This window comes from Monopterus albus, unplaced genomic scaffold (assembly GCF_001952655.1).
Source record: "Monopterus albus unplaced genomic scaffold, M_albus_1.0 scaffold29.1, whole genome shotgun sequence".
In the NCBI taxonomy this organism is placed as follows: Eukaryota; Metazoa; Chordata; class Actinopteri; order Synbranchiformes; family Synbranchidae; genus Monopterus; species Monopterus albus.
Genome location: NW_018127909.1, coordinates 2,967,647 through 2,993,847, shown reverse-complemented (window position 1 = coordinate 2,993,847; position 26,201 = coordinate 2,967,647). Strand labels below are relative to the sequence as shown.

The following is a 26,201-nucleotide window of genomic DNA, read 5'->3' as shown; positions in this document are numbered from 1 at the left end:
AGAGCCACACGCCCACTAGCAGAAGTGTAACGGCTCACTCATGTATTTTCTTTTGCTGCAGTGGAACATACGATTATGTAAAGAGTAGAGCGTGGCTGTTCAGTACATGTGTATCACAGTGTTTTGTGTGTCTTGACAAAGGACTCTCTGCTGATATTTCTCTCCTTTACTTGTTCTCTCCCATTCCCTTTGTGTAACAAAAGTCATATTGTAGTTGTGGAGCTTACTTGGACTCCCAGCGGTGTCTGTCTGCCTGGCACTGCTGGACTCCTGTCTCTCTGGAGCCCCTTTCTTTAAGTGTCCAGGACCAGCTGTCTTCTAAGACAAGTTCATTGACCTGAGAAGTGAACATGTGTGTGTGAACTGAGAAATGTTAGTTATTTAAGCCATGGTTTGAGAGCAGATTTAAATCCTAACTTGAGTCAGAGGAAAGGCATATGCTGTGCTTAAGACTGTTCCATGAACATACTGTAGTTACACTGTATGTGTTGGTATTACATGGAAGACCAGTATTTGGCAGGGAATTCTGAGTTTTAATTGAGCTTTGATTTTTAGTTCAAACTCCCTCTGAGCATCAGGAGCAGCAGAGGCCAATGATAAACTGTACTCCTCCTGTGATCCTGTCTTGTTAGATGCACAGAGTAACCGTGATGACATAATTCAGTTTTCTTTTACACAGCAGAGGGTGCTCCCCTTGTGGAAACTCTCTACTCTTGAGTGTTTGGCCAAAAACAGCCACCCCAGTGCTGTTGGTAACCACAGGCAGCTTTCCTCATCCTCCTTAGTGATGAAGTAACTCTAAAATATGGTCAAGGAAAATCTCCTGTATCTCTTCCATGTTTGAGTGGTAGAGGAGGATTTGTAACTTTGGTTTTCCGTCATGTGTTGTTGGTTGGCAGAAGAGATTGTGATCACATATGTCAGCAGGAGAAAAGCAGTGCTGGTGTAATTGTTTCATTTTGGAACCACGGTGTTTGGGATCATAATACAGTTAGGGCTTGGTACATATATGTTTTTCATATTAATGAGTATCATTTATTTTTGACTCAATTTGCTACGCTGCAACATGGTGTAAGATTTACATGTATACTTATAAGGCTCACATACTGTAAGGTGACTGGAGTACATGATAGAAGCAGTGGCAGAGTATGTAAAGCTGATGTCAGCTCTGTTTCTGAAACATATTTCTTTCCTAGGGTTAGGGTTTTATATCTAGGTTAACAATGTCGCCTCACAGCAAGAAGGTTTGGGTTTCGGGCCAGGGCCGACCTAGGGCCTTTCTGTGTGGAGTTTGCATGTTCTCCCTGTGCCTGTGTGGGTTCTGCTTCCTCCTGTAGGAGTGAGTGTGTGCAGTTGTTTGTCTCTGGGTGTTGGCTCTGTGATAGACTGACGACCTGTCAAGGGTGTACCCCGCCTCTCGCCCAATGTCAGCTGGGATTGGCTCCAGCCCACTCACAACCCTCTTCAGGATAAACAGTATAGATGATGGATGGATGGACCTTATATCCAGGATCAGCTGCTTTGATTAGTTTTAAAAACCTGGTTTTCCACCTTTCTAACTGGCACCATTTTTTTCACTATAGTGTGAAATGAAATCGCATGTCCCTGCTTGCTTTTGACCTCTCGTCACATGGGAGTAGCAACAGAAAAGGCTAACTGAGTTTAAGCTAATGTTATCACTAGTTTGTGAGAGTGGCTGCTAGTCTCAGTACACTTAAGGTAACTAAGTGGTCTCTGGCCTTGGGCTCAGTCCCTGTGCTGCTATATGAAGCAGATACATGAACTCTTCCTTGAGCTTCGTAAAGATGGCTGTTAGTGGTGCAGCCCATTTAATGTCAGTCATGATGCTAATGCTTAGGATGCTTGCCTTATGCTGGATATTGAGTATGAAACTCTGCATCAAATTGGTATTAGTGAGTTGTTTTTCTAATGTGAATAATGATCTGTGAAGACTGACCATAACAGAAGTTCTACAAAGCAGTCAGTTTTATTTACAACTTCTCATACTAGGGGGTGCAAGTAAAAACATAAAGGTATCCAACGGTCAATAGTATGAAACAACAACAGGATGTAAGCCATGTACACAGTACAAACCAAGCTGGGGATCCAGCAGTACCACTTAATAGTAGTCAGAAACTCCACTTTTACCTTTTGAGTCAAATAATTAAATGAAATGCTGAATCTTAAAGTAGCTAAAAAGCAGTTCATCTGGTAAAAGAATTTGACTTTGAATCTCATTGTTTTTTTGCAGATTAAATTAACGAAAGTCAGGTCAGACATTTTTGTGTTGTCACTGTTTTTCATAGTGACATCTGTTTTCAGTTGACAGTTTTTAGAGATTAATGTTTGAAAACGAACTTTCCTTATTTTCAGATGCTACATATATTGGTGATAATGTATGTAGCACAATAATTACTCTTTAATGATTTTAAAATATCTGTAGTATTTGATTTTGGTAAATACTACATGACTCCTTGCTCTGATTAAAAAAAGAAGAATAAATTTGAAAGTTTTGTTAAATACTTTCAGTTTTACCTTGAGATCCAGGATAAAATCCTGCTGACTCAAATGTTTTGACTGAAGAGAAAGGGACAAACATCAGATCCCAAACAAGTGGACTAGTTATAACCTCCAAGCTTCTCTGATTTGTGGAGTATTTTAATCTGTCAACAACGACCTCAAGGACAGTGGTTTTTAAGTTATTATAGAAACTGCAGCAGTTTTGCTGATCTGCAATATTATTTTTAATCACAAACCTTGAAGTAACTGTGAACTTGTGTCACTACAGTTCACCCCATGACTGTTTGTTGCAGTAGTGTTAAAGAGGATATGTTGTCTAAGATAAACAACATCTGTGGTCGAAGCAGTTAAAAAGGGCACCAACATGAGAGGCTGGCCATGCGTTCCAACAGCTGTATGGTGTGACGGTTGACATATGGTTGGGGGATGATGAGGCTGTGAGCTTCAGTGAAGACTTTTTTTGATGCCACCTCAGTCCTTTGTTTTAGTGCAGGAATTTTACAAAGTTCAAGTTTTTTGGGTGATACTATTATCTGTGTATAACATAATTGGATAGATTTGGACAAATACACCCACAGTGACATGTTAAGTAAGATGAGATTATGTTCTGCTCAGTTAAAAAAAAAAAAAAAGGTTTCCCCAAGATCCTCTGTTTCCTGGTAGAGATGAATGGAATGTCTTTTCAGAGGCTTTTTTTCATTATTCACAGCGGCACATCGACACTGACATTTTCCTGTCTATTCTTTGAGAACAGCTTTGAAGCGTAACACAGCTGCACATGTCTAACCACACACAGTCACACAGATCTACACATGCACACAGAGTATGTGACTTAGGGTGTGTGTGTGTGCTTGTTGTCTTTCTGTGGGGGACACAGGCCAGCTGTCAGTTTGACTTTGTCAAAGATTTTGCAAGAAACCTTACATCAGCTTGGTTTTCTGCTGACATGTGCATTGCAACATCTATATTAACCTGTTATTAAAATGACCACCGCCTTTCTTTCTGTCTCCCTCCCCTCCCTGCAGAATAGTTCGTGATTATCTGAGTGGCGCTCCATTTTCCTCCTACCAGGAGTCCATGTACTTCTCTCGCTTCCTGCAGTGGAAATGGTTGGAGAGGTGGGTACTCACTGCCGATTACACACCTGGCAAAGCAAACATGCAAACCATTCCTCTCTCTTATGTAAAACTGAGATCTGTGACCTTATACACATAGAACATTCACTGTTAACTGTCTTCATTCCACTGCTTTGTTTGCTAGGAGCAGCACATTGTCTCCTTTGTGTCCAAGCATGTTAGCAAATTAATTATGAATGAACATGGTTTGAGTAATAATAACTATAATGTTAATAAAATTGCAAATGAAATGCTTACAAAGAACAAAACCAACATGAACCAAAAAATTGTAATACACAGTATTGGGAACAGTGTTTGCAACAAATCCCAAAAACACTGCTGCCAATCGGTGTTTCGGTGTGAGTATTAATAATTGATGGTACTTTGCATAATGGCTGAGTGGAAAAACCCACCATCAGGGTGGATTAATAATATATAAAGGATTACTTTGTCTGCAACATCACGTGGTCTGAGAGAATAACATAACCAGTCTGTTATATTAGTCTACTTCTTATTTTGACTTTGGATTTATCTTTTTCTCCCTCTTCTCTCCACTCCTGCAGGCAACCAGTAACCAAAAATACCTTCAGACATTATAGAGTACTAGGAAAAGGTGGATTTGGCGAGGTAAGAGTCACAGCAATCAAGAAAAAAAAGCTAACCAGTGTTATTATGTTCCTTTACTTATTAAGTTTGGAAGTGAGATGTTAATGTTAATCATTTAAGCTGCTACAAATACCCTTTGACACTCAATTAATAAAGCACTGCTTGTCTCCGCTGAGGCTGGGTGGGGAAATCTGTGGTGTGACATGTTAACTTCCATTAGTTATAGTTTTAAAGGGTGTCTTTTATGGAAACATGTGTGATCATGGTCCCTCGCTGTGTTTTTTTTTCCCAGGTTTGTGCCTGCCAAGTACGTGCCACCGGTAAGATGTACGCCTGTAAAAAGCTGGAAAAGAAACGAGTGAAGAAAAGAAAAGGTGAAGCAATGGCACTAAACGAAAAACGCATTTTAGAAAAAGTTAACAGTAGTTTTGTAGTAAGTACTACCTTTTTCTTATTCAACCTTTCATCAGCATTGTGCTCGTTTTTGTGCATCTGTGTGTGAGTGGGTGTGCATGTTTACTGTATCTGAGAGCAGTGTTTGTTATGGCTCCAGGATCCTGCAAATTAAATTGTATGGCATGTTTGCAAAGGCTGTCGATCAGCTGTTTAAGACTGTCGCTGTGACTCGAGTTGTTGATTTAATGCTGTCTGTGCCAGGTGACAAAGCCTGTGCATTGCAGTGGAAAGAGGCCTGATGGGATAGATCTGTAAAAAAAGGGGGTTGGGGGGGGTGGAATCATATTACATTATTGACCGATTGCAGGTGTAACTTGCAATTGAGGCCAAATCCACTGCTTCATTTTTGTATCAAACCTGATGTTTTGCCTGTGCAAACATGCCGCATTAGATTTTTTTTGGAGTATACTGTGAACTTTTAATCAATCATGAATGTTTTCTTAAATTTGATTGGAATGTGCTTTGCCGTCATACAGTTTTTTTTTAATGAGGTTTTAACATGTTCCTGATATCTGTGTACTTTTTGACAGGTGCATGCCATAAATTGTGAGGAAAAATAACATGCACATATACATGTAGACTTTTTTCTTTCCTATTTAACTTGGTGCCACTGCATGTCCAGAATTAAATGTTTTGTTGTCAACTCTACATGGTGTGCTGAAAAGCGAACCAAGCACATGATAAAGATTATTGCTTTAAAGTGTTTATATTTGTCACAGCTAAAGGATAAAGCTGGCCATTTTATATATAAATAATATTTTCAACATTGGTCATACAGACACTAAATCCAACAATGAATTGCCTACTCATGGTTAATGTCTGTCAGTCTCCAGCCTAGATTAGCTTATTCAACTATGCATTAGACCTTCATTGTTGTTGTTCAGTACTGATTTAAAAAAAACATCAGTGAAACACACTGTTGCACTGCACGGCATGTTTTTTTATTATGAAACACCAGAGCCGCATATTAGTTAAAAATGTTGCCCCCAAAGCTCCAGCCATCAGTTTTTACAGCATTTGAACTGTGCATACGTGAGATCTCCATGAAAGCATTAGGAGCTAGTGGATTGTAAACAGAGCAGAGAGCTAGCATAGAGATCCAGGCTGGAGACAGACAAACATTAACCATGAGTACAGGCAAGTTATTGTTGGTTTGTTTTTGTATGGGGATTGTTGAGAATGATACAGAAAATGACCGACCTTATCTCTTAATCTAGTTTCATTTAAGTATCTCCAGTGCCCTTACAGCTTCACTATACATCTGTAGTCATGAACACTGTGTGTTACAGCAGTAACCTGTGAATAAAATTCGCTGTTAAATTTCAAAGGCTGTTCTGAGGAAGCACTAATCTAAGGAGCAAAGAATTTCACAATAGGAAACGCTATTCAAGCTGCTCCTCCTGGTTGTCCATCCAAACTAAACAACTGGGACAAAGGCCATTAGCACTGTGTTTTGTAACTTCATGAATACCAGGGAAAGACTTTGGTGCATGTGCTGTCTCATAACCTGTCGATGAATTTTGATGAAAAATTGAATTACAAATTACATTTCAGTAGAGCAACTGAATGTAGAAGAAAGTCAAACGAAACAAAACAAAAAAGCATTACCCTGCCACTGTACTGCCTCAGACTCCTAACCATGGCTTTGCCCTTGGCTGATTTTCCTATGGAGGATTTCTAGAAATTGGGCGCTAATCATGAGTAAGCAGTGGTTTTTGGCAATGCTAAGCTTTTTTAGGGAGTCACTGTAGCTTTTCATTTCTTCCATGCTGCACCAAAGTACTGAAAGGCAGATATTTACAAGTCACAGTTCATTAACATGTGACACATTGCAGGAATAGTTCAGTCATTTGTATGTGATATTCACTAAATGTAAGGTTGTATCTGTCAAAACTCACCACAAGTGAGCAGCAAGAGTTGGTATGTGTCACTTTACAGGTCTAGCTATATCTACCTGTGATACAGTGTGCCTGTTTCTTTATTCTCAGCACTTTTTTTTAATGGATATTGAATTTGTATCCTGCTTAACTAACCATGTTGTTAAATCCAGTTGGAAAACTAGGGATGTGTGCTTCTCTTCCAATTTTGTATAACTATATGCACAAAAAGTGCTCAGGCTGGAAAGGAAAACTTAACTTTGGCTCAGTGCTTTGCTTTTCTAAAAATGATTGTTCCAAAGACAAAAACATTATTGTTTAACATTATTGGAACTTGTTGAAGAGTGATTGGAGGGATAATTTCTGGCCTGTGTGAAATGTGTACTTTGTAATGTGTACACCGTCAAACACAATGCGACTATTTATCTGCACAGCCTGTGATGCAGCATCCTGAGCTGTAACAGAGCAGAGAGGGACGTGAAAGCCTCTCCATGTTCTCCATTCCAAGCTAATGGTTGTTTAGAATTGTACTATGTGTTGGATTAGTCGGGTTTTGATGCAGTGTGAGCTATGTTGTGCATGCTTGTTTTGAGTGAGTCACAGGAGAAGCATGTGTATGGGCATGCATGCGTGTTCACACACACACAAACACACACACAGTGGTTGGAGTGGGCTTGTTACAGAACCTCAGACTTAAAGCTCTTGTCACCTGGGATTGGCACATGATGCTGTGTGTGTGCGTTCTCGGTGCTGCAAGCAGAACTGATGACTCTTCATCTACCTACGAGAGCAGCTCTGTTGCCTAGCAACACTGACCAAACAGCAGTAGCAAGGAGAAGAGTCAAGTGCTCTCTGAATCCCCTCATTTCTCTCTCTCTCTCGCTATTCTTCTTTACCTTTTTGATCAGTGCATACTATTAGTCAATACATCCTGTTAGCTTACATGATGTTTTAACCAAAAATCCCTCCACATATTCAGTGTGTGGGTGTGGTATATGAGACGTAAGGTCAGCCTGCTCCACAGTCTCCTCCAGGTGAGCCTGAGGTCGAGCTCCCTTGCTGTGATGGAGCTTTGGCTGGCTGTCATATGAAATGGTTTGATACTGATACCAATATGATAAAGTTGTTAAAGGATGGAAATACTTTTTTCCCTTTCAGTCAGATTTTTTTTGTTTAATATTGTTGCTATACAAGAACTTTGCCTAACAAAATTGTCATTTTAAAGGTTTTTATTGGATCATGTAATTACACATGGAGTTATTAAAAAAAATATCTGATCAGAGAACAAGTGAACAGGACCAGTGTTGACTTATTGCCCTGTCCATTACCTGGGAAGATTAAGCTCCTGGGGGGCAGATCGGCTGTTGTGATTCACCTCCTTTGTCTTGTAGTGCATATTTGTGCATTCGTTTACACACAGCATGTACAGCACCAGTCAAAGGTTTGGACACCGCCTGTTCAGAGGCGGTGTCCAAACCTTTGACAGGCCACTTTGCCTCAGAAACAGCTTTGCACACTGTTGGCTACATCCTAATCAGTTTCATGAGGTGGTCATCTGTAATGGTTCCCACTTAACAGCTGTGCCTGGTCAAAATGAACTGGTGGAATTTCTTGCTTTCTTAATGCATCTGAGACCATCATTTCTGTCGTGCTGAGGCAGTGTTGGTGTACAGCAGCTAGTCCTATTCAGCTACTGCAGAAATCCATATTATGTCAAGAACCGCTCAACTACAGTATGTAGAGTCCATTTCTTTAAGACAGGACCATGTCTGCCAGTCCTCCCTACGTTTTATTTTAAATGCTGTAACAAGAAGTCGTCATTGTGATTTATATAGGTTAACTGGATGGACCTCACTAAAATTCAGATGTACACTCCACATGTATCTTTTTATCTTTGAAGCTATCCTGCACATCCTGGGTATTTTTGTGAAATGCCAGAGTTCCCAGTGTTTCATCCTCAATGACATTTTTCTCATAGTAAGGCAACAGGTGACAGAAATAGTCACAAAGTTCATGCATGTAAAAAGTTAGCCTATCTCTTTATATCATTAGGGTGAATTGCTTTTGTTTCATTCTTCCATACCAGCTTACCCTTTCATATTGGCATTATTAAATTTACAGGTTGTCAACTTCAATTGTTATATTACAGTTACCATTACTTCTGTTTAGTTTGCTAATTGTGATAATATTTTAATCTATGAATGAACAATAGTAGAAACAGTGTGCACATAGTTCTTTTGGAAATATGCACATAGTTGGTTTCATTCTGACTGACAGCACACCCATTTCATGGATGTATTGCTTTGCAAACATGACATAATGACGTTACCAGTATGCATATTAGTGTGTGATGTCATCACAACATTTAGAGACTTTTCCAGGAGGCTTTAGCTGCTTTCCATTGAAAATATTTGGCAACACTGTGTATACCACTGAGAGTTTGGAAAAACTGCATTTTTATTTTACACACCTTAGGGTTGGAAAAATTTACAAGAGAAGCTGAACTGAAGCTGAAAACATTACTCCCACATATGATTTTGAAACATCATATAAAAGAAATAGTTCAGGAGCAATGTAAATGTTACTCTTTTAAATGATTAGGTCTTATTATATTTCACAGACTATACTCTATTATGTACTGCGAGACTTATATGTATGAAGTATGTTATTATGTGCCTCTCTTGCAAAAGAGATAGAAAGTGAATCCCAGTTCCCCTAATTGCAAACTGCATCGAGAGAGGAACAAGGAAATACATTTTAACTGACACAAGACATCCTTTCCTCTGATCCTTCATGTGAATCTCCCAATCACAAACTGATTTCCAATAAAAGGGCGTGTCAATCCATAAAAGACTCCCATGAAGGGTGCACCTGTGTATCCCCGGCCTTCCAGTCAGCCACTTCATTCCTTGCTCCACGGTCATCAGAGCAGAAATGAGAGCTTTGGGACGTCCTTCATTATGGTGGGCTCTCACGAGTTCTGGGTCAAGTGAGGATCTAGGACCGAGGAATGATAAAATAAAGGAATTGGGATTCATCTACTGTAAAGATTAAATTTTAGAAAAAGCATTACCAGCGTCAGGAATTGCCAGTTTAGTGCACCTCAGGTTAGAGTCCACATCATTGCTTTCCAGATTTCAAGCTACAGACACATCTCAGCATCAACTGTTCAGCGGCGACTACGTGAATCAGGCCTTCATGGTTGAAGTGCTTCAAAGAAACCATCACTGAGGGAGACCAGTAAGAAGAAAAGAACTGCTTGGACCAGTGCTAGAAATGGGACAAACCAGTGGAAATATGACCTCTGGTCTCATGAGTCCAAATGCAAGATTTTGGGTTCCAACTGTCATGTCTTTGTGAAATGCAGAGGAATAAACAAATGGTACCTGCATGTCTGGTCATTACCGTGAAGCACAGAAGAGGAGGAGGAGGCTTTGCTGGTGACACTGTAGGAGAGTTATTCAGAATTCAGGGCACACAATCAGCATGGCTACCACAGCATTCTGCAGAGACGCACCATCCCATCCTGTTTGAGCTTAGGGGGACGATCACCTATTTTTCTGCAAGGCAGTGAGCCAAAACACACCTCCCTGTTGGTTATGTAAGGGCTATTTGAACAAGAAGACGAGTGATTGAGTGCTGCAATATGTGACTTGGCCTCCACAGTCACTTGACCTAAACCCAAGTGAGATTGTTTTGGAAGAGCTGGAGTGCAGAATGAAGGAAAAGCAGCCAACAAGTGCTCAGCATATGTGGGAACTCCTTCAGGACTGTTAGAAAACCATTCTTCATGAAGCTGGTGGAGAAAATGCCAAGTGTGTAAAACTGTAATCAAAGCAAACTGTGGCTGGTTTGAAAGACCTAAAATTAAAAGCATATTTCCTAAGCACGTTTTTTGCTTATCACATAATTCTTTATGTAATGTATTTACTAATACTTTTGATGTGCTCAGTATCAACCTTCAAAGTAGGAAAGTCACTGAATGAGAAGGTGTGTCCAGATGTTGACTGTTACTTGGCCTGAAAGAATTTTCCCATCCCCTCTTGTGATCTGACTACATACTCCATAGCAGATGGGAATTCTTCTGAAGGCAGCAACATCCTGCTTGTACACAAAAGCATATATACGCACACACAATATACTGTACCCTGCGTGTTACTGACCCGCAGGGGGGGAATGGAAGGAGGAGGGGACAGAGGGGAAGGCTAGTGGGAATGCAGGGAGAAAAGAGAGATGGATGGCGGGATTAGAGAGACATGACATGAGGTAGCAGAGCGAGGAGTAGTGAAGCAGCTTTTGGTTTTCCATGTATGATAGATGTGTCTTTGTTTTTGTGTATCTTTGACATTCCATGTGGGATAATGGATGATTGCTTTGTTCATTAAACAAACCAAGTGAAACAATTATACTATCTGCCCTGTCTCTTACCACTGCTCCTTACGCTTACTCCTGCCCCCCTTCTTCTTGTCTGGTCCCTCACCTCCCTCATTCCCACGTCCCCAAATTTGCTTTCTTCTCCAGGTTAGTCTAGCATATGCCTATGAGACCAAGGATGCGCTGTGCCTGGTATTGACCATAATGAACGGCGGTGACTTAAAGTTCCACATCTACAACATGGGCAACTCCGGCTTTGATGAGCAGAGGGCCATCTTTTACGCTGCTGAGATCTGCTGTGGCCTTGAGGACCTGCACCGTGAGAGGATAGTCTACAGGTTAGATCACATGAACAGTGGTTTGGGGCAGGCGTTGATGGGAAATGAAGTCAAAAACTATGACTAAGTTTTTGTTTTTTTTTCATTTTTCAATTTCTGTTTGAAAGAAACTTCACCATCTCCAAACAGTGTTATGCATAGAGGCAGTAGGAAAACCTTTCAGGGGTATTTTGAGGATCTGTCTCCCAGGAATAATTCTGTGAAGTTTACAGTCCCAGAACCACATTATGTAACTTGTTTTTGTGCAAGAGAATCTAAAGGGGCACTCCACCAATTTTACACAGTAAGTTCAATGTATTTGTCCTACTCAGCCCGTGAGAACTGTTGTATTATTCTTTTGTGGCTCTGAGGGAGCTTTCTTAAGACTGAGAAAATAACGATGATGATGTCATCAGGGTTATGTTAGTCTATGTTAGAAACTGGCTGTGGAGGTGGAAAGATGTGTTTTTACCAGGTAGGGAGGGTCTTATGAAAGATTGTGAGAAATGTGGGATCCAGTGTTTTTATGCCTCCATGCCAGCAAAAGCTATGGCTGGAGGCATTAAGTTTTCAGGTTGTATGTTTGTACGTTCGTCCAGCCCATTCTTCAACCTTCAAATTTAGCACAAATGTCCACTTGGACACAAGAATGAACTGATTAGACTTTGGTGGTCAAAGGTCAAGGTCAGTGACTTCACATCTGTCTCATTCTTATGAATTTGGCTGGTGGAAGCACAGAACTGCAAAGCGGTAATTATAGTTAGATTTGAATTTCGACTGATACTACTGATACTAGAGAAGACAGAATATCTCCCATAAATGCATTAATTGTGACTGTTTTGATCGTCTCTCAGAAGTCCCCTAATTTGCTGGAAGTACAGCACTAAATGGGTTGAATACCTTTAGCACAAAGGCATAATAGATGAATCTCACCAATAAAGAGGGCTAAACTAAACCATAAACTAATTGTATGTCCAGCTACTTGTCCGAGCTCTAGTATTAATAGGAGATATATTTCATAAGAGTGTTTGCCATCCTGTAAGACTGCGATGAGTGCAGATACAAAATCCTAGATGATGAAGTGTGACCGGATTATTGGCATACTGATTTCACTGAGGTGTAGTGCACCTGTCACACTCGGTGGGTTCTAGGAGTAATGCAAATATAAACACTGATGTTCTCAGAGGACACATGCACCCACACACAGTGTAGTCACACAAATAGCGTTCCTCGATCTCTGCTGTGTAGACATTGCAGTTAGCAGTGTGTTTAAGGCTGACATTAGTGCCCTAGTTTTCACATGTTGATAATAAAAGTGCATTTCTTAGAATGTTAGGCAAGTCAGTGGTTTGACTTGAAGTGGCATGTTATTTAAAAATGGTAAGTAAGAGGCCTTAGCGTACAGTATAAATGACTTTTGAGATGGGATTTTGATTTTACAAGCCTGAAATTCAGAGACATCCATTTTGTTGCAACACCGTTGAAGCCAGGAATATAACTCAGTACAGTGGTTTGCAAATAAAGATATAAGCCATCTGTTAATCTGCACGAAAGGCTGTAGAAGCTCCAGGACAGAAGCACACAGGCAAAAAAAGAGAATGAAATGTCAACAAAATGACAAGCTAATAAAGAAGACAAATATTTATCCAGGATTTTATTGTTATATCCTTGCTCTCAAAAATACAGCCTGTCTTTTAAACAAGCACAGTATCAGTGGGTGACTCCCTAATATGTGTGTGTGTTTCTTTTGCAGAGATTTGAAACCTGAAAACATCCTTCTGGATGATCGCGGTACGTCTGTTATTTCTTCTTATTATTCAGCTCGGACCAGTGTGGGTTAAGATGTAGCCACACTTGTTGGTTAGAGATTATTTGTTTTCTGCTGTGTATGTGATGTAACACCACACTTCATAATATTCTTAAAAATACATAAAGAGAGCAATTTGTAAGCGGCTCACTTTTTAGCATACAAGCACAACAGCAGAATGTCTCCCTGTCTCTCATATGCTGAAAAGTCACAGAAAGACATCACGCTCTCTCCTCTGAGTCATCCTCCTGTATCAGCTTTTCTCTGTTACCTGGTCTTATCTTGAAATAGATGAATGTCCTCCGTCTCTCTCGTTAGCTCCTTCTTTTTTTCCTCTCTTTCTCTCCCACTTCTATCCTAAAAGATAATTTCAGTATAACTGGAGTATTGTCAGGACACTATGGACACTTTGACCTTTGCTCTACTTGCTACTATATATAGGAAATAAAAATGTTTTTCTATGAGTCTCTGAAACACAGTGTACAATTTTAGCAGAATTTGTGCGTTCAACATGATCTCAGTAAGGTCATTAATTTCTGCCTCTTGTATAGGACACATCCGCATTTCAGACCTGGGCCTTGCTGTTCAAATTCCTGAAGGAGAGACGATACGAGGGAGAGTGGGTACTGTTGGATACATGGGTAAGAATCTGATACAATAACATTTGACATTTAAAGAAAAGAAAAACTCTGCTAAAAGTCAATAGATGTTGGTTAAACTACTGTCTGATCCCCCTTCTGCCCCCTTTTAGTTTTAGTTCAACATTTCCTCATTGCCATCTTCCTTACATTAGACTGCTTAATGCTCTCAGTCTTAAATCTGCTCACTTTTCCCTCTCTCAGCTCCTGAGGTGATCCAGAACGAGAGCTACTCCTTCAGCCCGGACTGGTGGGGGCTGGGCTGCCTGATCTTTGAGATGATCCAGGGCCAGTCGCCCTTTCGCAAGCGCAAGGAACGTGTCAAGCGGGAGGAGGTGGACAGACGAGTGCGGGAGGACCAGGAAGAGTACTCTGATAAGTTTTCTGAGGAGGCAAAGGACATCTGCAGACAGGTGAGAGTGAAGAGATGGATGTGACAGATGATTGTGGGATTAGGACTGGGGCAGAAAAAGGGCACGGGGGGGAGAGCATGTGAAGAACATTCTTTGAGACTAGTGGCTAGTGAGGACAGGGAAGGAGGTGACTGCAAGGATAGGAAGAAAAATAAATGCTCAAACCACATTAGTTCTGTATGCAAGAATCTTTCTTGATGAATTTCCTGAGCAGGTTTGTGTCACATAGTGAATGTTTTTATTAATGTAAGTAGCCATGTCCTTAGTAGGGGAGAACATTTTTTTACCTGCCACGTACTCAGGCAACGCAGTGAAACAAGAAAAGCAGAAGTCACAGCTGTTTAACTGACTGTATTTCATCCCAAAGTACATACAGTATATTTTCCTAGTTTTTCAAGATGTTTCTCAAACTACCCCTATTTGACAAATATGACTTAGACCATTTCAAAACAGTATCATGGATACCAACATGGTGCTCAAGTCTATGTAACAGAATATCATGATTCGGAGTATCAAAGACTGTTGAGAGATGCAAAAGGACTAAGATCACAGCAATCCCCCTCATCCACTGTTAGCAAGATATCACTGGAGACTCTTGGCAGTCCCGACTCTGTACTGTGATGAGACCTAAAACCAGATTGAAATTTTTCAAAGATACAGTTTTCATCTAAAAATGGCTATTACCATAAAATTGTTTTTTTTTTTTTTCAAGAACTTTAGATAAAAATGGTAGTTTCAAGATTAGTCTAAAGTTGGACAAGACAGAGGTATCCAGTTTGTTTTTTTCAAAATGGGTTGAATCACAGCATTTTTAAAAACTAAGGGAGCAGAGCCAAGATTTAGAGCTATTAACAACTGTCAAACTAGTTCGGCCAATTGTCTCAAAGACATCCTTAAACAGGTCTAGTACTACAAACCACATTTGAAGGTTGGACTAATGTAACTGGAATAAACTGTTCAAAAATAGTCAACCATGATGAAACAGCAGATAGATCCATAGTAGGAAGGCCAATTTGAGGATCAATCAAAACAATTTTATTTATAAAAATCCTCCTACATGCATGTCTGAGGACTTGGCTATCTTCATTAAGCCAAGGCTCATAACTTGTTTTACCTTTCATAGGAACAGGTGGGGCACAAGAATCTAAAATGTCGGTACACATGGAACTAAATAGAGACCATAACCCATCTGCAAAGGTGTTATTGTGTAGTAACAACTGGGTAGAAAACTGAATCTCCTTAAAAGCAGCAGAAAATACTGGTGGTGTATTGGAGTTAATAGCATAGCAACATCGTGTAGGCCAACTTGGCGTAGTAGGAATGGGATGCCATACCACCACATCAAATAAAATGGGCAGATGATCAGAAATCCCATAATCCATAACTTCCTTAATAGGAATTGTGAGACCAAAGGGTAAGTCCTTGAATATGTGTAGGGTCACTTATCCATTGAGAAAAAGTAAAAGAACCAATAAGGTCCTTAAAATCATTTCCAGTTGAGTCAGCAGGACAACAAACATGAATATTAAAATCTCTACAGATTAAAACTTGATCATATTTGAGCAAGATATCAGATAGGTGGATGATAAATGACTCCACACAGAACAGGATAATTAATCTTTAAAACAAATAGCTGCAACTCAAAACTACAATAAGAATCCACTGTGATTTGTTGACAACTAAAACAGTTATTAAAAATGGTGGCAATACCACCACCTTTATCCAGGATCTGTGAAGAACTTAAAAAAGGACAGTTTGGTGGGAGGAGTTTTAAAAAAGGACTGAGATCACCAACTGTCACCCAGGCCTCTGCTAACAACATAAAATCCAAAGAATAAGATAAGTCTTATTCACAAGGAATCAGACATTTAGAAGAGCCATAATGACAAATTACATAGTCATTTCACCCACTGAGTATAGAACTGTTTTGATGAGTGTAAGTTTAAGGAGATTAATAGTGTATTACAACTTGACTACAACCTCCTCTGCCCTTCATGATATCGCTGTTCTGCTCTCTAAGAGGGAGCCTGTGGGCCTTTCTGTTTGCAAGCAGGGGGGGATGAGACAGTTTGTGTGACGCGGTGGAACATTCTGACCTAGGTTCATCAAATTCAAAGATTCCCTGGGGAGAGGAGGGGGGCGGGGAGAAGAAAGGTTTCAGTAAGAAATGGAAGAAAGATAAAGAAGGGGAGAGAATGTGGCGGGGGGGGGGGGATTACTACAGCCCAAAATAGACAAGTGATCCAAGTTTTCAAGAGCAGAAAGTGAGAGTGAGTCTGCTTTGAACTCTGGTGTAAACTGGGCAAGAGTTGACCAAGAACAAGTGAAACAAAAGGGAACTAGATAGCGAAAGAGAGATGTGGTGAAAAAGTGAAAGGCCATCAGTCTGTTGATAGTGAAAGCCATCAGCTTTGGGTAACCACTGGCCCAGTGAGAGTGTCCGTTAGTAGCCAAACCACTAAACAGCACTCATCCACTTCATAAGCCTGCTGTACTGTAGGTGGCGTGGAGATGATGTTATCCAGGAGCTCTCACTGAGACACTCTTTAATTCTGTCCATAATGGCTTTGCATTAACCCCTGAGTGTATGGATTTGTACCAGTTTTATTGGATTATGCAGGGTCAGATACACAAAGGTACGATGATTACATACAAACTATGTCCATGTGTTATGTTGTATACACTGAACTCAAGGGATTAGTCCTAAAACTGTCAGAAACCCTTCTTTGATAAACAGGCTTAAATAGAGAACGAATGCCACTGATGTTTTTTTTTTTTTTTTTTGAAATTTGAACAATCTTGCGGTGTAAGGACACACTTTCAGATGGTTACAGAGATTTAGTCTCTTTTCCCCCCTTTCTTCTGCTACGTGTCAGCTCCTGGCCAAGGACCCCAAGGAGCGATTGGGCTGTCAGGGTGGCGGGGCCATCGAGGTCAAACAGCACCCTATCTTCAGAAACATCAACTTTAAACGGCTGGAGGCCAACATGCTAGACCCTCCCTTCAGCCCTGATGTAAGAGCTACACACACACACACACACACACACACACACACACACTCGCATGGCTTGTTGCCTAAAACCTCGGCTAGCTGCAAATCAGCATGCACAAAATACCATTGTCACAACTAAACAAACACCAGTATATAAGCTTGTTATCAGAGTAGCCAGTGAGGGTGGCAGGCGTGTGATTTCAGTGTCATCTTTTGAAATCCCAGGCTGGCTAATAAAATGGAAAACATCTTTTGTATAACAATTAAAGCACAGTTGACCTATTTTACAGCAAGCATCACTAACACCTCCAGTGTCGCTTTATAGTAGCTTTGTGTTCATTATGTCCTGAAACTCTCAAATGTAAAGATGTGCAACTATGGAGTGCAATACAGACTACTACCTTCTCACTCATAGACCTTTGTTTGCCTGGGATAACAAAGATGTTGATAGAAGGAATCCTTCCATTTTTAGTGTCATGTATAGGCTGAGTGAGGAAAGTGACCTGAGATGTTAGATATTGTTATTTGTGCTTCCATTTTTAGTTATTTAGGTCAGTGGGGTCACACTGAGAAAACTTGAACAGTAAAGAGTGCTCAGGTCTGTTAAACTATGTATGTTAGGCAATTATTCATCTGGTTTGACATTTCTCAGGTGTAGTATTTCCCCCCACTTCATTCAGAATAAGTACACTCTTCACAGTCGTTCTAACTCTTTGCCACACTGTATTTTATCCTTCTGTTTATCCCTATTTCTGTTTTCCTCTGTCAGCCTCGGGCAGTGTACTGTAAAGATGTCCTGGACATCGAGCAGTTCTCCACTGTCAAAGGTGTAAACCTTGACCCCACGGATGATGACTTCTACCATAAGTTTGTCACAGGCAGTGTCTCCATCCCATGGCAGAATGAGGTATTGTAGGCATGGGCATCAGAGATGATGTCATCATTCAGTCCCACAGCAGTCAAACACAACGCAGTACAGCACTGATGGTCACATCACAATACCTGAATAAATAAGGAACAACATTCCATTAAGAGTCATGTAGAAGGATAAATCAGTATGAATGCCTCTAAATGTTAATTTGCCATTGCCTGTGAGCTAGTCAGGTGGATATGTGGAGATGCTCAATTACATCCTGTGTGTACAAATAAGACAGACACTGAAACGCATTGCTGTGTTATAAACAAATGGTGCCCAGCACTACACAGACATACAGGTGTATTGTGGAACTGTAAGTTATCAGGATAGGTAACTCAACCTCTTGTCCTCTGTAGATGATTGAGATGGAGTGCTTCAAAGAAATCAACGTCTATGAGACAGACGGGACACTGTGCCCAGACCTGGACATGAACCGACCTAACCCTCCACCAAAGAGAGGCTTCTTCTACCGCCTGTTCAGAAGAGAGGCAAGTGCTAGTGCTTCGGCAACTGTCCGAGGGGGTGGGGGCTAAGGTACTACCTTCCTTCCTACTTTCCTTTCTTCCTTTTTTTTCCCCCATGCCAAGTCGAAACTCAACCTGTGAAGGATTATTAATAAACCCTTGTGAAATTTGAATCTTTGGTTATTGTTTCTATTTCAAGTGAGTTGTTTAGAATAAGGCCTTTCTTTCTCTTTTTCTTGAACTGGAATTTTCAGTTCCTTGGTAACCCTCTTGCATATTCTCTCTCTTGTAGTTGTTACTATGTTGCTTTGCTGCAGAAGCTCAAACATGAGAAATCTTTTCTTGACAGAGCTGGTTTGTGGTTATGGAAAGACTTGATATTAAGCTTTGTCAATAATATTTTAAATGTATTAACACATAACCAAAAAATGTTGTCAGTGGTGAGAAGTGGTTCTAACACCTTTTTGCTGATAGTTTCTTACTCTAGTCTTTCTGAACAGCGATCGCGCTGTCCGTCTGCCAAAATCCAGATGAGAGAAGCTGTGAATTAATCACATGTCAACAAGCTCATCTGACTCACCTTAAATTAGGAATTAAATGATTATACAGTGTACTCATGAACAGCGGTGAGCGCTTTTTGATGCGTTTTCTCAGGTTGCCCTACCTTGTTGGTGGAGGATGTTGGGACAGTATTCAGCCTGAGCAGGCGACTGCGGGCAGGTTATATTCTATCTGATATTCTCAGAAAAATACACTAAAATTGAACATCTATCAAAGGTAAGGCAACTCTTAGTAAATAGACAATTACAGTGTTATCTATCATAGCATATCAGCACAAAAGTACTCCTTTTTAAGTAGTGGTAGTGCATTTAAGAAACACGTTCTTTTTTTGTGATCCAGCCATTCGTACCTTAATTCGGTATTTGCTGATGTACCCTTGCTGCATGTCTAATGTCTTTCTTCTAACTTGCCACAAGACAGCTGGTTGGAGCTCATTTACAACAGGGCATGTCTAAGTGCTGGGTACAGCAATACTACCTGTGATGTGGTTAAGTCAAGACTGGGGTTTCTGGAGAATATGACATCATCTTGCACTTGTGAGACCACGTAGTGATGACAGCTGCTAATGTTAGTGACCTAGCCTCACTTTGGTTCTTCCAGGTCTGTTTTAAGGGCGGTTACAGTGATGACGAGATTGAAGAGCCCTCACGAATTTAAACCACTCCTTCCACCCTCCTCCTCCTCCACCTCTCGCCGCTGAACTTCACCACAAACTCCAGCCGAGCGCAAATCTTAGGAACTCAGTGAATGTTGATCTGTATTTATGAGCTGTATTAAAAGTGTATTATAATTAAAGAAAAAAGTATGAGTTTAAAGATTTTGTACATTTGTACTTGAATTTATGTCTAGATGTATATTTTCACTAAGGGTTGTATTGTATAAAAAGCCATAAAAGTACCACTTGAATGCATACGTTACATTTTTATTTCCTTTTTATCTTCTTTTGGAATGAGTATGGAATATGTGTATTGGAGTTTTTTAATAAGCACAGTACCAGTAGTCTTTTTATTTTTCTCAATGTAGCATAAGGCCATTTTGTTTTTATATGTGCTTTATGTTTGGCTTTGATTTTGCCAACGTGATGTTAGTGCATCAGATCCCAAACTAACCTTTAGCCTCTGTACCCTACAAGGCTCAGGTAGATCCGAATGAAGAGTATAGAGCCAAATGTGTTTTTCTTTTGGGTGGGGGGCAGGCTAATATTACTGTGTTGATGCCATGCTGCTTACAGTTCACCATATGTTCCCCAGATGTCCACCTACCCCTTTGATTTTGGTTTTGAATGTCCAGAATCTTGATAATCCACGTCCTTCCCGCAGTCCAATTAGGTAGGTTGCACCAGACTGGTGTGTAGTAGGTTCCTGTACTGGTTCAGTTCTAGTAGAGATGGCATTTATTTTATCTCTGGCAGTCTTTAAGTCAGTGTGTGCAATGTTAAGTATCCTAAATTAGAAAGGATATATTATGGAGCCCATTTTCAGTGACACCAGGCCTGATAGTTAACATTCTTAGATTTCTCCAATGTTCTCATGAGCTGCAACTGGCTTAGAACATTCATTTCAGATTCAACTGTGTTACCCTAGGGAGCACAGCTGTTAACTAAATATGTTGCATTATCCACTCAGGCAGAACATTTTTTGGTGATTATTATTCTTTATTTTTTTCTGCTTTTATTGTGCTGCCTGGCTTTTTATTTATTTATTTTTTTTGTCCAAAGGCCAAATCCTTTCTCTTGAATTTTCTTAGTAATTTGCTAGCCATACACCACAAAGCCCAGAACTGGTTGACTGGAGAATGAGTTTGAACACAGGGACAGATGATGGCACTGTAACAGATCTGACCTGCAACTAACAGTGGCTTCATCTTAATAAGAAATTGTTGTTGCTTCAACCTAACTTCCATTGATTCAGCTGTCAGCAGCTATTAGCTTCTGCACTGGCCTCAGTGCCCGATGATCATACAGTAGATAGCACCATGGAAAGATTTAATGGCTTTAGCTGTGTTTGTGATAAAGATGAAGTTTGTTAATTGTAATAGCATCCACCTTTAATTATTCCATTTGAATCCTGTATGTTGTTCTCTCATAGGAATGGCTTGAGACAGGTCCATGTACTGTATTTGTGAGGAGAGTAAGGAAATGGGGGAATCATGATTAAACTTCTGCCTGCAGAGTTATTTTCATCTGTATACAGGAACACTCAACTACTTAACCAGCCACAGTTATTGTGCACTTCTTTTTATCTTTAAAGAAGTGTTTCCTTCCAAGTTAACCAATCATGAACAAATATTTTCCAAACATGTTAGAATCAGTATTCATTGGCATTTCAGAGGCATTTGAAGACATTTTGCTCTTGAGGCTGTTGCTGTTTATTCCCCATCACCTGTTTTAATGCTGTGAATACCCAATCTGGACATGTTAGTTTTGTGTCAATATTACACTGTACGCTAATGCAGCTTTTGTTTCAATTTGATGCATTGAAGTAAATCAGAATTAGAATTAGTTACCTAATAGATTAATTCATTTGGATTGTATTTTACCCACAAAAACTGCATTTTGTGATATAATAATTCAAGACATGCACAGATTTGAATGAATGTCTAATAATTCTAGGAGGCATATACTTAAAGTGGTACACATACAGTCATCTAACCAATCAATCTGGCAAGTTGGCTTGTTCTAAAATGTTGAACCCCTCTTGCACATTCCATGACCAGAATCAGGAATCTAACGTGTGTATCTAGCTGTTGCTGGCTTGTTGTCACTTGAGTTTCTGAGTGTCTTTGTTATTTTGTGTTGCTCTCAGGCACATTTTGAAGCTGATTTCTCTTGCCCATGTAGATTTTAGCCTTTAAGCTCTGCCGCCTCAAAAACCTTGTAAATGATGTATTTCTAACATGATATAACTAAGCTCTAACACATTCACTGTTTGCCACCCATGCCTCTGTCATTGTTGGAGAGACTTTACTCTTATACCATCCATGCAGTATAGCGGTAAAGAAATTGTTAGTTTCATTGCACTTTGATGGGTTTTGACAATGACTATAGGAAGTGTATTTAATTTTTTCCCAATGATACCAAAAGCAACATTGAAGTAAATCAAAATTGCTCTGCTGTCCGAAGAATTCACTGAAGAATGACTGACGGCCTTTATTACACGTGCCAATTATCAATTTCATCCTGCCTTTTTTCAACCTTTTTATTCTTCCGTCCATTCTGAAAGAAATTCCTCACATAAAGGAACTTTAAACAGCTCAACAGTTTTGAATGTCCGCACTAAGTGCATTGTAATGCCTGTTTTAAAATAATACATATGTTTAATACTCAAGCATGTATTGGTTTATAATACTTCAAGTTCCTTGTATATGTAAATGATGACCTTCTAGTGCCAACATTATCTCACTGGTATTTGAGGACAACTTTATAAATGGCAAGGCGACCAGCTTAGCTGGCCCAGTTTGAATACATTACAAGTATTCCTTCTCCCCTGCCTTTCTGCAAGGTGCTGATGGTGAATTAGTCCCCCAAAGCCCTGGGATCATGTTTAGAAGTGAGAGATCCTCAGTTCTTCTTTGTCACCCGAGTCTAGTTTTGGCATAATCACGGATACAAGTGTGCAAGTATTCCAGGGGTTCATACTCCCCTCTCCAGATCTATCTGTTAAGTGATTTTTTTTTAAGCAAGGAATGACAAATGCGTTAGTGGTATTCAAACTGGGCCTGGGACTTCATTATTTTTTATATTTTTTGTTTGTTTGTTTGTTTCTGTACAGTCATGTTGTTCAACCACTGCAGTCATTGTTAATTCTTGTACAAGTTGTATCACTGGTTGTTGTACCATATCTGACATTTGTAATTATGAAATAATACACTGCCATTTCTATAAAATACTAGTGTTTTGACTTATTCGTGTCACATCTCTTTTTGTTTTGTTATAATTAAATTTTTGGGCATTTCACCTTTATTAAGGTCAGTAGCCGGACTTTTCTCCATTCACTTGCCGCTGAGTCAGAGGTGGTGGGTTAGGTTAGATTCTAGAGATTAGCATTAGCTCTCAAGAATCGGGAGTAGATTCGGAGGGAAGTAAAGTCAGTTTCGTTGTAAATTGGGTGAACCTAACCTTCACTACAACCCCTAACCGATGGTGTCTTATGATTTTTAACCTGGCTCCACCCTCATCCTCTAACCTTAACCAGTTAACTCCGTATACTCACGAGTCTTGGGATCTAACGTGCACCGAATTATGAACTACAGTTTAAATGTGCATGTTAAATTGAGAAAGTTATATTCCTGTGCGCGTTTTTCTCTTTGATTCTGTTTCTAGGACATGCAGCATACCACTCATCATTCTTGGTGCACAAACCAGACACCAATATTGGTTGAGCACAAATCTGTTTTACAATCTGGATCTCAGTTGTCTCGTGACAGCAGCAACAAAAGAAATTAAAATTTTTACGGCCATTCGTTGGTTCTTTGTCAGGTCACTCAACTTAAAACCGCTGCCTGATTGGCCATTGATGTAACGCCCTTTTCCTGTCTGTGAAGTTGTCACATGTGCCACTTCCTGATGTGATTTGTTGGGAGAACGTAACGCTGCGGTAGAGATGGCTGATTATCCACCAGCGTTTTGTTTTTAGGGAATAACACTGTGAAACAATAAGAGACATTTTGCACGAGGATAAAGTGGAGAGCCGGGGGTAGTTGTTGCGAGCAGTGTTAGCACTCTCGTCACACTACACACCGTTTGCTCTCTGTGCGTGCGCTAACTTGTACCTGCTGTGCTAGTTAGCTCAGACAGTAAATAGTCGCTAGCCAAGCTAGCCTTCTTACCGTTGATTGCTAAAATGGCCACCATGGAAAAACTGATGAAGGCCTTTGAGTCTTTGAAGTCATTTCAGCAGCAACAAGGACCACCAACCGCCGAGGAGCTCGTACAGAGGCAGTAAGTGGATATGTGTCCAACAGTGACTGCACAGCAAGGCTAACAGCCGCTAGGTTAGCCAGGCAGCTCAGCTCGCTATCTAACGCTACTGCTGTTCATGTAACCACGGACTAATAGTTAGCTGGCTACGCTAACATGCAAACTAACAGCCACAGTCTATGCTGTTGTTTAAACAGTCTGCTGTTTTAGACCTACATTTTGACAGCGTTTGCACCAGTGCGTAAGGAGGCTCATTTCCTTTATATTAACATTATCCGAGCGTTAGATAATGATAAGCGGGTTATTAGGATCAGACTAGCTGAATGATAACGTCTGCTAACGCAGGAGACGTCTTCTAATTGAAGCCCACGCACCGGAGAAGGGACCAATTAAAAAGTTCATTGTCTACATAATATGATAACTCATTCTTAGTTGACCAAGTTGTGTTTGAACGTAAGATTGCATAGCTAATAAATTGCACAGAAATGTAAATGGTACAGCCACGTTTGCCGATGAGTGGGGTGCGTTAACATGAGAGCCTACCCGACTAAGGTGATTTAAGCCTGTCAGTCGCACCCCATCCTGATCCATGAAGGAGGCAAAGGTGCTGTAGCGATTAGGGCTTCATACCATGTTCTGTCATGCCCTTGCTCAGGGAATACAGATATGTCATGTAGTAATAGTACTACCATCTAACCATCTGTATAATTCAGCCTTCTCAATCGTGTTTAGGAGATGCTGTATGTCAAGTTATATCTATGGAGGGAATGACAAATGCATTATTGGTGTGATTGTCCTCAGCACTTAAGTGGTTAAGAGGTGTTGGTATTTGAACATCAACAGGCAACAGTTGAAGTAAGTCTGAAAGTTTTTATCCTGGATAGAGTTGGATCTTGAAACTGTTTTTAACTGTGGTGAGCTAATAATAAGATCTTTGTGGAAGGCCCGGTCTCTCTCATCATACATTGAGCTTTTGCAGCGGGTGAAAAGCAATGGTTGCAGCAAAACTGCAACTGCCTTGCTGCTGTGTGACATATAGGGGCAAGACACTGCAGCAAATTGTGATCAAGTCAGGCAAGATTTTAGGCAAGCATGCACTTGTATAATGGCTATAGTGTTTAGAAAGTCTTCACTCAAACACTTTGCCCAACCCATTTAATTGATTTAGGCTAGGCTAAATAACAGAAACATAGTTCAATGGCAATATAAACTGCGGCCTCCAAAATGATCATACAGTTGATTGTTTGTTAGATGTTTCATGTGGGTGACTGTGGTTCAGTGGGTAGAGCGGTCATCTCCCATCCGGAGGGTTGGGGGTTCGAATCACGATGTCTGCAGTCCACATGTTGAAGTGTCCTTGGGCAAGACCCTGAACCCCCAAGTTGAGCCCCCCTATGGTTAGAGCCATCGGTTGAGTTGGTGCCACAGATGGCTGCCTCGGTTCTGTACTGGAAGCAAATTCCTTGTGTAACATGCTTGGCCAAATAAAGGTGATTATCCTTATTTAGATGCATGTATATAATGTCCCCTCATTAACTTTACTCAACAGTATGTTCCACAGAAAGTGATAGGGTTTGTGATGCTGCATCTTGAAACTTAAAAGCATTTGAAGTGGACATTTCTCCCTTTTAGTCAAGAATACTGCCATATTTATCTTGAGTTTAAATGTACACAGTGATTCCTCTCATGCCCTCATGGGGATGTTTGCTGACTTCTGCAGACTTTAGCAGTGTTGTGTTACTTTATAGGGTGGCACTGACTGCTTATATTCATTCTGGTACATAAGGCAAGAGATTTAATTAAAGGCCACATCAGTAAAGCGCTACTTTGGACTCTGCCTCTCTTTCTCCTGGTCTTTTGCTGCCTCTTATCTTATGTCACTTCTTATGCTCTACATCTTTCCTTTCTCACAGGAAAAAGGAACAGGCTACCACAAAGAAGGACAGGGTGACTCACTGTTTGACAATATGTGAGAACATTGTGGCTCAGTCTCTGAGGTAGGCCTTGTTAATTGAACCCACATCTTTTTTTTTTTTCTCAATTAAATCTTAGAAATACCTGTGTGATAACTAGGACTGGGTATATTCCAAAATTTTCAGTACCGATACAGATACATTGACTTCAGTGCCAATTCCTAAACAATGCTTATTTCAATACCTATTTTATAAAAAAAAGTTTGTGTGTGTGTGTGTGTGTGTGTATATATATATGTATGTGTGCGTGTGTG

At 40.3% G+C, this 26,201-nt stretch overlaps 2 protein-coding genes across 4 annotated transcripts in view; both read left to right on the top strand.

Annotated features, from left to right (window-relative positions):
• grk4 (G protein-coupled receptor kinase 4) overlaps positions 1 to 22,952 on the top strand; it is a 43,378-nt gene extending 20,426 nt beyond the window's left edge. For 2 of the 3 annotated variants that reach the window (XM_020596090.1, XM_020596092.1), the window contains exons 6-16: positions 3,546 to 3,638; positions 4,199 to 4,262; positions 4,534 to 4,674; positions 11,096 to 11,286; positions 13,019 to 13,056; positions 13,624 to 13,713; positions 13,915 to 14,123; positions 17,000 to 17,137; positions 17,885 to 18,022; positions 18,388 to 18,519; positions 19,657 to 22,952. In XM_020596090.1, the coding sequence (XP_020451746.1) occupies positions 3,546 to 3,638; positions 4,199 to 4,262; positions 4,534 to 4,674; positions 11,096 to 11,286; positions 13,019 to 13,056; positions 13,624 to 13,713; positions 13,915 to 14,123; positions 17,000 to 17,137; positions 17,885 to 18,022; positions 18,388 to 18,519; positions 19,657 to 19,713 (1,291 nt within the window). In that variant the 3' untranslated portion in view covers positions 19,714 to 22,952. Of the gene's footprint in view, positions 1 to 3,545; positions 3,639 to 4,198; positions 4,263 to 4,533; positions 4,675 to 11,095; positions 11,287 to 13,018; positions 13,057 to 13,623; positions 13,714 to 13,914; positions 14,124 to 16,999; positions 17,138 to 17,884; positions 18,023 to 18,387; positions 18,566 to 19,656 lie in introns of all 3 variants that reach the window. The other variant, XM_020596091.1, reaches the window with a different exon arrangement.
• Positions 22,953 to 23,604: 652 nt separating this feature from the next.
• The window catches only part of htt (huntingtin), a 35,862-nt gene continuing 33,265 nt past the window's right edge, over positions 23,605 to 26,201 (top strand). The window contains 2 exon segments of the mRNA XM_020596076.1: positions 23,605 to 23,995; positions 25,888 to 25,971. Coding sequence (XP_020451732.1) covers positions 23,898 to 23,995; positions 25,888 to 25,971 — 182 coding nt within the window. The 5' untranslated portion in view covers positions 23,605 to 23,897.